We start from the raw sequence: 12,203 nt of genomic DNA, 5'->3' as shown, positions 1-12,203 counted from the left end.
ACTGCAGTTAAATGTATAATCATTATAGCTGTTTGTTAAATGGTTCAAAGGGAGATTCAAAAGTAGCATTAAGATGAATTTGAATATTGAACATACTGACTGATACTTGTGAAAGCCAGTGGCTGCCTTTCTCTTTGGAGATAAAGATCCCCAATGAGAAAAGATAGCTAAAGCCCCTTACAAAGAGGTGATTTGACAGAAGGATTTAAAATAGTTCATTAATTCTTAAAGGAGGGGGGGAGGGGGAAAGCTTGTGTAGTACTAGATTTGCAAAAGTTAAAATATTTTACTATTGGTTAAAATATATTTTTTTAATTCTTGTTTCTATTAATTTATTGTTGGAAATGGCTTTCTGTAAAAGTATAAACAGATCTTCTAGATTACTTTTGCTTTAGTCATTAAAGCCTGTGACCCCAGGTGAGGTTCTTTTCTGTCAGACTACATTTTTATACTTAGTCAAACTGCCAATTTTTAGGGGGGGGGGAAAAAACCTCACAGAAATTCTTATGTGATAATATAATGCACTGTAATCCACATGGAAAAATTATTGTTGACATCCTAATAGAGTTACTTCCCAGCAACTTGGGAAATCACTCAGTCTAACAACCATTGCTGAAAATGACTATTTTAGAAACTTTCAACTATGCTAATTAGTGCAGATTATTTTTATTTAGATTGGCATCTACTATAAAACAGAAACAACAAACCCAACAGACTTGCAGTTCAGCAGCAATGCTGGCTATATGCCTGTCAGCTTCGGACTCATTTGGGGGGAAGAGTGTTTGAAGGTGTGTGACTTAGGTGCATGTTTATGCTTTTGAGAACAATATTTTCTTTTGAACTAGTGGTTTTCTTGAGTTTATCTGCTTTAACCTGGTTCTCTGTACTTATGTACAATGTTGATTTTTCTAGACTAACAAGTTTGAGGGCAATACAGGTCCGTGTGGGAAGCAAGCATGTGAAGCACCCTTCAGAAAAGGTAGCTTGGTGCACTTCAACTATGTAAATCAAGATGGCTTGTTGTTTTAGCTGTGACACCATGTTATCGCTTCGTTTTCTATTGTCTGTCAGTATAAAGAAGTATTTCCTGAAGTATTCATTTTGAAGATGTTAGGTCTTCACTGATCAGTGAGGCTTCAGTGGTCGGGTCATAGGCTGGTAAAAAAGAAATACAGGCTGCATCATCTTAGTCAGTTCTTGTGCTCATGGTCATAGATCATGTCCTCAATTTCCTCTGTTAATTCTCCATGTTTCTGATGTTTGTCCTTTCTCTCGTGGTGGTTATAAAGTGCAAAATGGAAATGGAGCGTATTTTTAGATTTGACAGTTTGCTTTTCTGCTCTCAGCTGTTTTAGGCCAGCTCTCTCCTCTCTTTCTAACTTCAGCTTTCCTTTTAGAAAGCGTAATACGGTGGGTGCTGAGGAAATGGCACTTTTGGTTTGAGGACCTCGCTGTGTAGGTACTTCTTAAATTGAAGTTCTTCAAATGAAAAACACGCTGCTAACGTGTACATAGCCTACTTAGATTTAAGATTGGGTTTTAATACTATGCTGTCATTGACATTAAAAGATGTGGGCTGTTCTTGCTTGAAGTTAGAACTAATTGTTGCTAAAGGCTTGAGATGTGATTTAAAAAAATGAAGGTGCTATAGATTAATTAAGTAATCTGCATCTCTTAGTGTCACTAGGGACATGGTTTTCAGGTAAGAATGCTCATGCAGTTTGTAACGGTGTACTTGAATCCAATTAGTGAGTTTCTTTGGAAGAAGCAGTAGGGGTGGTAAAACTGAAGTAAAGTACAGATATTCTCAGTGTTGACTGTTGAAATGGCACAAGATTTCTACTGCAGCTATTTCTAGTAACCTCAAACTATTTTATTTTCCTGTCTAAACATTATTTGAACTTTTCCAAGAAGAGTCTAATCCTATGAAAAGGATTTTGTATTACTCAAGGAGCAAGATCTGAATCTACAGTAGAATGAACTGGGCCTGGATGACAAAGTCCTCATCCAGTTCCTTTATAGGATGAAGAGAGGGGAAAAGAAACTCTTTGTCCCTTTTATTGAGAGTTTATTCTTGTGCCAGGAAGAGGCATGAAAGGGGCAGTGCATAATAGCAGTAGATAAAATCAACTAACAGATCTGATGTAGGTTTACCGTCTGCAAATGTATCCAATGTTGTCTTACTTTGTGGGAAGGTAGACTGATGCCGAAAGGCTAACTTCTGTCCTGAAGAAGAAAGGGTGAAGAAGGAGATAGCTAGAATTGGGAAAGGAAGCCTTATTTATAGAGGGGAAGATGCTACAGTTCTCTTCAGGAAGAGGAAAGTAATGGATTCGACAGAATACAATACAACATATTTACTGTAGCTTGACTTCATTTTAATCACTTTCAGTTATCTTTCATTGGATTTGTGCTGTTACCAAATGGATAGATATATGCTTTTTAAACAGTGAAGTAAATTAAATAAGGCATTCTAATAATGTATTCTAATAATGTATATGTTTGCAGGTGGAAACTAGAATAGTTTGACAGAATTGTTTTGTAAATGATTGAACTGTGGTTTTCTTCCATAATTTTGAGCATTTTTGCCTCTTTGATGTTCTTCATACTGTAAATTTGGTAGTGCTATGAGTAACTTAAATCAAGTGTCTTAAACTATGTCCTCTTTTTTTTTTTCATTCCAGCCCTGATGATATTGGTACCTGTTGGTATATCCTGCTGTCTGGTTCAGTCTTCATTAAAGAATCTATGTTTCTTCCAAGGAGCAGGTATGTCAGCTATGAATGCGTGGCATTCTGTATTTAAACAGAAATCATGAGACGTACAGAATTTTTAGAATTAGAAGGCAATGCTTTATGCTTAATGAAACACGGAAGTACACACATAAGCACACTCTTCCTAGCTTTACTAGCTGTGGTAGTTGTTTTATGCCCATAGCTAGAATTGAAAGCCCATCGTTGTGGACAGTGTACAGGCACCCAAAGTGTCATGCAAATGCTGTCAATTTAAAAAGAAAACCACCAAAAACCCGACAAATGGAGTGAAGTACCGAGTAGTCTGTTCCTGTGAGTAATCAAACTTTAAATCATAGGATGCACTAGAGCTTATAATACTTTCCTGAGGCTTTAGTTACTGTGCACAAGTCTTTGGTGCACGTTTTAACATATACTCAGTTAATGTTACTGCCAGTTTTGCTACTTCTGTTTAAGATTGTACTTCATGTAAACGAATTTGCAATAAAAAGTGATATTTTTACATGGAAAAAGATAAGTTTGAGAGAGACATTCAAAATTTACGTTGCTACTGTAAAAATTAAATTATTTTGAGCTATGGAAAAAATGCAAATGACTGCAAGGATTTTAGACTACGGTGGCTGAGCTTGATTGTTTTAGTGGAAGCAGAGCAGAATCACTTCAAAATGCTGGTTATATGCATATTTATTCAGGCTACTATAAAAGGCTCCTTTGAAGTAAATAGCATGTAATAAAATTTGTGAAAGGCGGAATGAAAGAATGACCCATCTCTGTATGGTATGATGAGAATGAAAGCACTAGAAACTTCCTTACAGTTTTAAACAGTGGGAAACCACTTGAAACCTCATGTTGGTTGGCATATGAACAATTAGATGTTCAAAGCTGCCTTTCAGTGGGAGAGCAATGCTGGGCTTGGGACTTCCATTTGATGATGGTGGCATGTGCTTGGTGTAAGCAAGTGTCTTGCATATGTAAGAGGACAGGCACTGCTGATAAAATGATATATTTGATGTGCCATCGAACAGTACCGTGTATGATAAAGGTGCAAAACTGGTTATTGTAAAAAGTAGCACAACAACAGATTATAGGATCCCTGCTGCTGGCAGATGGAAGAAAGTTGTCCCATATGTCATCCATGAACAGGCAATGCCAGAAAAAAAAGCTGGCAAAAAGTGCTACCTTTAGATGCCAGGAGAAGGGATATATGATATCTGAATTAATGTAGGTTGGTTGTATATAGTTTGTGGCAAGAAACTTCTGTTCCTTTGAATTACAGCAGTACTTGTGTTTCAGACACTTTTTGACACTTGATGAGAGGTAAGATTTAATAAGATAAACAATGAGCTTGTGATTCTTCCTGGAAGAATGAACAGAAAATTACAGGTCCTGTGACTCTAAGCGGAGCATTTAAGGGCTATTCACCTGGAGAAATTCAGAAATTACATCTGGGACAGTGTCTGAGATCTCTGTGAATTTCAAGTGTGGAATTTGGCATTAGAAAAAGTTTCATAGTTGTGGATGGAGTCAAGTAGCTGCCAAAGCTGCTGTCTTCTCTCTTGCATTTGCTTCCCGATTTGTTAATTAACAAAGATAACGTAAGTCCATGAAAGCAAAATTAAGAAACTTCAATTTAATGATATAAGATAGAAGGTATTTCTGGAGAGCAAAACCAGAGTCATTCTAGTGAGAGGCTTTGTGCTCAGAAGCTATAGTTATTAGGAGGATAGAGGAGGGCCTTATTTAAATTTAGGACAAGGCTAATCAGGATTTTTACTTTGTAAATGAGTAAGCTGCAATATCTGGGCCTTGGGCTCATGCATGAATAAGAAACTTGGGAAAATTGAGAGGGCACACAGGTTAAATTTCTGATTTGGAATACTGGTGGGTAATAAGTGATTTTTTAATTTAATTTTATTTTTTATTTCTTTTAAAGCAAATTCTTGAGAAGAAAACTAAGTTTTTCACCTTTACTTAAGCTGCCAGTGAATTGTTCGCAAGGAAATAGTAAACTGCTCAGATATACAGACTGGGTAGAAGAGACTGATTACCAGCAATACTAAAGTAAAATTTTACAGTGCCCTAGAAAAAAGGGAGCGAGACCTCATAAGGCTGCTGTCCAAGAAGAACTGATAGGGCGGTATTTTGAAGTCTAAAAAGTAGTGTCAAAAGTGGGCAAAAGGCAGTTACTGGATAACTGCTTGCTTAAACTGACTATTTACGCATACAGGAGTAATAATTTCAAGAGCCTTTTTAAGCATTGCATAATTTGGGAGTCTTGATGTTTTATTGCCGTTAAGACGAATTTGCTACGCTTTAGCAAATGGAGCATGTCTTGATGCATCATTGACGTCAGGTAACAGGAAGAGATCTAAATATTACCAGGTAGAGATCATCTAATTTTGATCTTGTTTGGCCAAAACACTGTCATTTGAGTACACTTACTGTAAATTTGTATTTAGACTATTTTAGTGGTTTTTTTCAAGTTTCATCCATTTGATCTTTGCCCATCTAGAAGGCCACTAGGAAATAATTTTGCAACACGTAAAGCTTGTGGATAAGAGAGCAGCATGGAACTGAGAAGTCTGTGTAGGAGCAGAAAGCAAGAAGTATGTTCCTCTCCTCAAATCTGAGTGACGTCGAAAATTCTTGTTTCCCTAACTTTCTGTTCCCAGAGCTGAGTGATCAGTACATACTATCTCCCAGTCTCACCATCCAAAAGCCCCATTTTTTTCCTGCCTGAAAATTATTCTCTTCTTTGACCGCTTAACCCAGCCTGCCCCATGCACCTGCAGTAAATCCCCTTGCACAGGTTCCCTGGGCTGCATCCAGCCCTCCCAGCGGGACCTCGGGAGCTGCCGGTGACGCTCAGCTGCGGGCTTCCCCTTGCCCCTCCTGCTGGCTTCGCTGAGCTCGGCTTCACTGAATGATGGCTGGGCAGTAGCTGGCCAAATTTAAAATAAAATACATGTTAAACCACAACACCCCCAAGAGTTTCAAGAGCATTTGCTATTCTTTGTTGGATTTCATTCTTTTAAAATGTATGTCTGTACAAGCCAGGGTAAAAGTAGTACATAGTTAAGGTAATTCAGCTAGCCACAGTGAATAAATCTGCCTGCAATCTTGGAGGTGTTTTCTCAATCCTGTGCTGAATTCCATCCTACTCTTAACTTTGACTGTTGGCATTTGAGCCTGTAAGGAACAGGATGGAGTGCTGTCTTCAGATTTATAGCTGAAACTTGGAAGTACCTTAGTGCATTTGACTGCATATGCTCAGCATATTATTTGCATTTGGAGCCTCTATTAGCTAATTTAGTTGCACTAGTTTTGGATATAGCATCCTCAGGCTGGTTGGTGGATAACACCAGAAATGCTGTTTTGTTGTGTATTTTATGTCAGGTAAACATTATTTTTATGTTTTTCTTCCAAATCATTGTTTCCACATTTTTGATTCCTAGTGTTAATACCATTTAAAGCTCTTTGGGGAGAGGGAGCGATGACTAGGGTTGGCAGACAGGTAATATATAGTTGGGAAGAAAAAAGTCTTAAAAAAAAAAAAAAATCAAGCAGTCTAAAAGCATAAGAAATGACCACCCCCCTGCTTTCCCACTCAAACCACAAATAAATAATAGTATAGCAGTCTAAAAACAAGCAGCTTTGTAATGTACTATGTATGGTCAAATAGCTGCTAGTTGAAATAGTTTGAAATGAGTGGCATAGTTACTAGTTTTGCTAAAGTTATATAACTTACTGAGTGACTTGTAAAACTACTTGTAACTAGCTATTTGACAAGTCTTTAGTTCACAATTAAGAAAAAAAAATTGTTCAAGATGGAATACTGGAATACATGAAGTTCTAAATCAAGTAACTTGATTTGGAAATTTTAACATCTAAACCATGTCTGTTTTGTGAAAACAGCACGAATATAATTTTATTTCCCTACTGTAATACAGTTTAGCTTGTATTTGTTCAAATGCCAAGCTATCAGCTAACAAACACTGTTCATAAGATAAGGCTGGATTTCATTCAGTTAACTTACTATTTTGGGGAAATTTACAATTCAGAGCTTTAAAGAATTTTGACCTGAACAATTAAAGCTGCCATATTTTTGGTGACATAAAGTAAAGCTTGATCTTGTTCTCCTATTAATTTCTGTAAATTGCAACAGTGAAATTTATTCTGACAGCTTAATGAGAGGAAGATTTTTTCCCCTCCATATTTTACTATTAACAGTTTTCATACTTATTCCTTTTCTTTAACGTGTCAGACACATATTATGGTCAAACTAAACATTCCTTAATTCCCCCCTCCCACCATGACCACCAAAATAGCACAAATTAACGCTTGGTCCCTTCACCGTTTCCCCTGAGCATATGTACCCTGAAGCAGTTCACATGGTAGAATGACGTTTATGTATGAAGTCCGGAAAATAAATGAGCAGAAAATACAATTCCCTGAAGGTTGTCCTGGCTCTCCTGTGTTTTCATGTGGTCACTGACAGCAGTATTGTGACAGTCCATCAAAATATCTTTTGGAATGGCCTCCAGCATCCCTAGGTCTGCTCTGTGCTCTCATCACATTTGCTCAGCTGCTAGGACTTCCCGTGTGGTTTTTGTTCCAGGACTTTGCTTCTAGTGTAAATTTTACTGTGATCTTTCATCTTATTTGACTTGGAGCTGCACTACAAAAACGACTTCTAGATTTCCCACAGCTAACCTCATGCTTGCCTGTGGCCTCCACGACCAGAGGATGCCACTAACTCTTAGCAGCAGCAAAATACAGAATCGCTGGGCAGTTTTTCTCAGACCGGTGCTCTGGTGCTTGGGTTTTTCTGCTTTTCTCCTAGAATTCTTCCGAGACCATCTGGGTGGTGTGTGCTGTGCTGCTCAGGCATGCTGCGATGCTGACCTGCCACGTGCAAACCTGGCTTTGTTCTTGTCTTTAACTACTCACTCATCTACGCTCTTTCCTTGCTGTATTCTCTTCTTTTCCTTCCTTACTGCCACACCCAACCGGTTTTCCCCTCACCACTTCATATGGTGATGGAGAGCTGCTCTCCCTTTGGCAAGTTCACATATTTTACATATGAGAGCAATTATTTAAGCTTTTTCCTCTAATTAAAAGATTAAGTTTTGAAGTTGAGAGAACATCTGCTTTTTCTTTTTTCAAAATTAAAAGGGTTGTATCTATTTAAATATTGATGATTTAGCCCTCAGGTCTTTCCTGTACTAAAACAACTTAAAAAATGGAATAAAATATCGAATTCTACTGGAGAGCCATTGAAGAAATTATGGACTTGTTTAGAATGTGTCTAAAGCAATAACAAAACTCAGTTAGTGCAGAAATGATTTGTCCTCGTTCAGGCGTGTCCTGATTAACTTAAAGTAACCTCTCAGAAGAAAATTTGTTAGGGATTTTGGCGGTCTTTTTTATTTTGACAGGTAATGCATGTGGGTATAATAGTGCTGGAGCAGAGCTCTTGGCTATGTACATGCTTTATGTACAGCTTTATGTATCCTGAAACATGCTTTGTAAAGTTTGTGATGCCTGGGACGTGCTGTTTGGTGTGGTTTGCATATATCTGACTGATGATACATTTGTGTTCTGTGTTTGATCAATCTTTTCAGTGAATAAAATTATATTGATAGCTTTAATCACAATGATAAAATCCTTCCCTCAGTATATGACCCTAATAAATTTGCAGCTTAGTGTTTATTGATAATGGCTATTGCTGGCTGAAGCTTACGAGATAACAGGATGAAACTGGTGTTTTAACTGAAAAAGAGCGACCAATATACACAACTATTTAAACCAAGATAAATTTTGAATTTGACTAAAAAGGGATTTTTTTTTTTTGCCCTGAGGAGGAAACGGAGAGTTTTAGAACAACGGATTTGGGGGAGGCTCAGGGTTGTACTTTTGGGAGCTGCTGGTTTAGTTATTTAAGCTGCGGAGGGAGTTGATCAAGAGCTGTGCTGAGCTTATTGAGCTTTTCTGTTTCTGAGTTTTGCTTATGGCTAAGGATTTACAGCGTCATGATGGAAACACAAAGACCATACACTGGATCTTTGTAAAGAAGAATAACTCCCCAGGTTATGGTTTCAAGTCTATTTAAGAAATTACTTGAAAATGTGTGCTTTGGATTTAGTTTGCCCTCAGAACTCTCGCTCTTTAATATAAAACTTTGGTTTTTTGCTGCTAGTTGCTGCTGCTAGATTTTCCCATGACCTGTTTGCTGCTTTGTTATTTCTGTATCCAGCTAGTGCTGTTCTGAAGCCATGATCATGACTGACTCTTAAAGGCTAGTGGGAAGGTATAGAGTATGGTATTGTTGTGGGCTGACCCCCAGTGCCGTCTTGTCTTCTGTCTGGTTTGAATGCCTTGGTTCAGCATTTCAGTCCTATCAACTGAAACTGAGGCGTGGAGTAGAGTGATCTTACGGTTTAATCTAGGGAAGACTGAGATCATAAACTGAAGAAAGAAGTTGGAAGAAGTAGTGGAGATGTCAGTCCATTTATGACTGAGTGCATGTCTACCATTAATTATTCACAATGGATTTCAAATAGACATCAAGAAAGTAATGCTGATTGCTTTGTACCATCTGCATCTACCCAAAAGACTGTGTATGTCCTTTTGGATGGAGATGCTTATTGTTACCTGCAAGCACAAAATTGGACTGTTGCAGTGCATGTGATTACTTTTTGAGACTCAAACTCCTGGAGAAAATAAAAGCTTGCTTACAAGAGGGAACATTTTATTGGGAGTGCCTGGTCTGGCCATCTACCTTGAATCTGGTATCCTGGCCAGTGTTATCAGTGAAGCCTGGAGCTCGCTGATGTGTGGCATTACCTTCTTCCTCGCGAGGTGCTAGAGGAGCTGGAGCTGCCATGGATTTGTCCCCGAGCTCAGCTTCCTGAGGGCTGGCTAGCAGGGAGGGTTTCAAGCTCTCTGAATCTGCCTTCCTCACTTAGACACAGTCACAGTCAACTCCAGATGTAGCTGAATTAGCTGAGCCATAAATTAACGGGGCCTTGTCTTGTCATATCACCTGCTGTTACAGCAAAGTTCGTGATGCAGAGCACTTGCTTTTGAACCAATAAGGTCATCTGAAACTGTCCTTACTGTTTGCAGAAACTGATGTACAGTTTTTAAAATATGAACTTAAAATGTTTTTTACAGCCAAATGAGTCTGGTGTTATGTACGTTTTGCTTTATTCCACCTGTCTCCTGTTCTGCTGAATAATTTAGGAGTTCATTGAGGTTTGAAATTGGTCATCTTCCAAGTGTGCTGCCAATATCTGAGGTGTTGTGAAATAGAAGAGGACGTAGTTCCTAAATGATGAGATTGGGTGGTGTCTGGCGTTGTTCCTGTCAAAACAATTATTTCAACACTACTGGAGTTTTGTTCTTGCACAGCTGATAAAATGTTAAGGGACTTAATCTATTACGCTGGCATCTTTTGAAAATAAAAATAGAAATCTAGTGTAGTGGGGCTACTGCTACCAGGCTTTCTTCCAAGTTTGTAATGAGGAGATGAGAAGGTAACAAAGAAGCAGAAAGTGACAAATGACCTGAATAACTTTTAAGTGAGCCTGAATATTTCTGATTCCTCTTAAGGCGGGGGAGGTTTTCAGGGATGGAAATGCTCTATCCTAGGAAAGAAGCCAAGAAGCCCTCACAAGCTGACAAATGCAAGCCTTGTACTAGCTTCTAGGTTTAAATCCTAGAGCTACGGACTTCTGTCTGTTTCCATGCGAAAGACCTGATGATGGACTTGAGAGAGTCTGGATCACCTACTGATGCTCAGGTGCATTGGTGGAATGTTCAGAACAACTTCATGCACTTTCTGTAGGAGAATCACCATTAATTGATGGTGTAGAGCTTGTAGATTCAAGAGTCCTTGTTCTGCTCCAGTGTTTCATTGTTTGACACACGGTAATTGTAAGCTAAGTCAAGATGGCATTTCCTGCCACTGTTGCTATATGGAAGAAAAAAAAAAATAATTGAAGTAGGCTTTTCTTATGTTGTGCTTTATTCAGGTCAATAGTGTTAATCTTCCCCATTGAAACCGCAATTGTGTAAAAATACTAAAAAGTTAAATGTGTCTATTTTAATGTCAAAATTATGCTTAGGAATTTATAATATGGAACATAGAAACAAAGTATATAATAGTATAAATCTAAACTACTGCTTTTATAGCAAGTCCCGCCTGTGAACCAATTTAGGTTATTTTTGCACTTGCTATATAGAATAAGTATAACCAAAATTTTTCAGTGTGATATGAGTATGGGATATAGGCAATGCTAAGGGAAACCAACATCTGAGGTACACGGAGAGTAGAATTTTTCTGTGTAAGCATGAATGTATCTTAATATCTCAAAGTAACTGAAAAGGGCCTTAAGGAAAAAATAAAATTAAGCAAGCAGAGGGGTTTAACAGACTAGATTCATGGGAGATAATCTTTTAGCAGAAAGAAGGCAGAGGAAAGAAGAGACTCCTTGAAGGTAGCTGATAGAGGAAATATAATCTTTGACATCTATGAATGATACCAACTCTCACATCCCATTTTTTTAAATGGTAGAAAGTTGGGGTTAAAATTATGGCTATTTAGTGTTTGAAAAATGTGCTGAAAATTGTGGGCTTTTGTTTTTGCTGGGGGTGTTTTAGAATGCTCCCTAGGATGGATGGGAAAAACATTCATTCCACTGAAAACTTGTTTTTCCTGAAGATGTTTACGTATTCTCATTGTTGAAAAATTTTGGTGCTTCTTAGTTGATACCTGTTTTCTAAAATGTGCTGCAACAAAACTAGTCTTGAAACAGTATGTTTTTTATTGCTGACTCTTCTCTTTAGCTTATTTTGTGTCTCATTGGTTAGAGAGACCTTTCTAATCCCAGCATTAGGGTTTCTAATGGAGCATTGTCACTATTTGAAGTAACTGAGAACAATATCTAATCAATCTTGGAAACATTGTTCATTTTTGCTTTTATTGTTCTACCATACATTGCAATCATGTGATTTTCGTTTAATGGCAACAGTTCTCACTTATACTGGTATCTTCTTTGTAAAATTTTGGGCTTGATTTTAATATTAAAAAGCTGTTATCTGAAATGATAATAAATTACTTGAATACAAATGGGGATGTAGAAAAAATGAGACCTCTTTCTGAGAAGTTAAGGAAGGGCAAATTCTCTATGTAATGAAGTATGTGGTTATTTCAAAGTTAAATGTGAGACCTGTTATACCTGCATATTCACTACTGCTTACATTACTAATTAAAGATATCTATCAGAAGATAGATATCTTTTGCTTTTTCACATTTGATATTGCAGCTGGTGAGATGACCTGTTCTGCAATCTGTTCCTTCTGATTTAAGGTTCCTTCTGACTCAGTACTCTAGAATTTAAGATTTTGCATTTTAGTACAAACATGCAAAGCATCAAAAAAACCTCA

At 37.7% G+C, this 12,203-nt stretch overlaps 1 protein-coding gene across 1 annotated transcript in view; it reads left to right on the top strand.

The window, feature by feature from the left end:
- RAPGEF2 (Rap guanine nucleotide exchange factor (GEF) 2) overlaps nucleotides 1–12,203 on the top strand; it is a 134,053-nt gene that overhangs the window by 15,515 nt on the left and 106,335 nt on the right. The window contains exon 3 of the mRNA XM_009325162.1: nucleotides 2,685–2,768. Within this exon, the coding sequence (XP_009323437.1) occupies nucleotides 2,685–2,768 (84 nt within the window). The remainder of the gene's footprint in view (nucleotides 1–2,684; nucleotides 2,769–12,203) is intronic.

Source organism: Pygoscelis adeliae, unplaced genomic scaffold (genome assembly GCF_000699105.1).
Source record: "Pygoscelis adeliae isolate BGI_AS28 unplaced genomic scaffold, ASM69910v1 Scaffold170, whole genome shotgun sequence".
Lineage (NCBI taxonomy): Eukaryota > Metazoa > Chordata > Aves > Sphenisciformes > Spheniscidae > Pygoscelis > Pygoscelis adeliae.
Note: the sequence above shows the minus strand (reverse complement) of the source record. Positions and strands in the feature narration are given on the sequence as shown.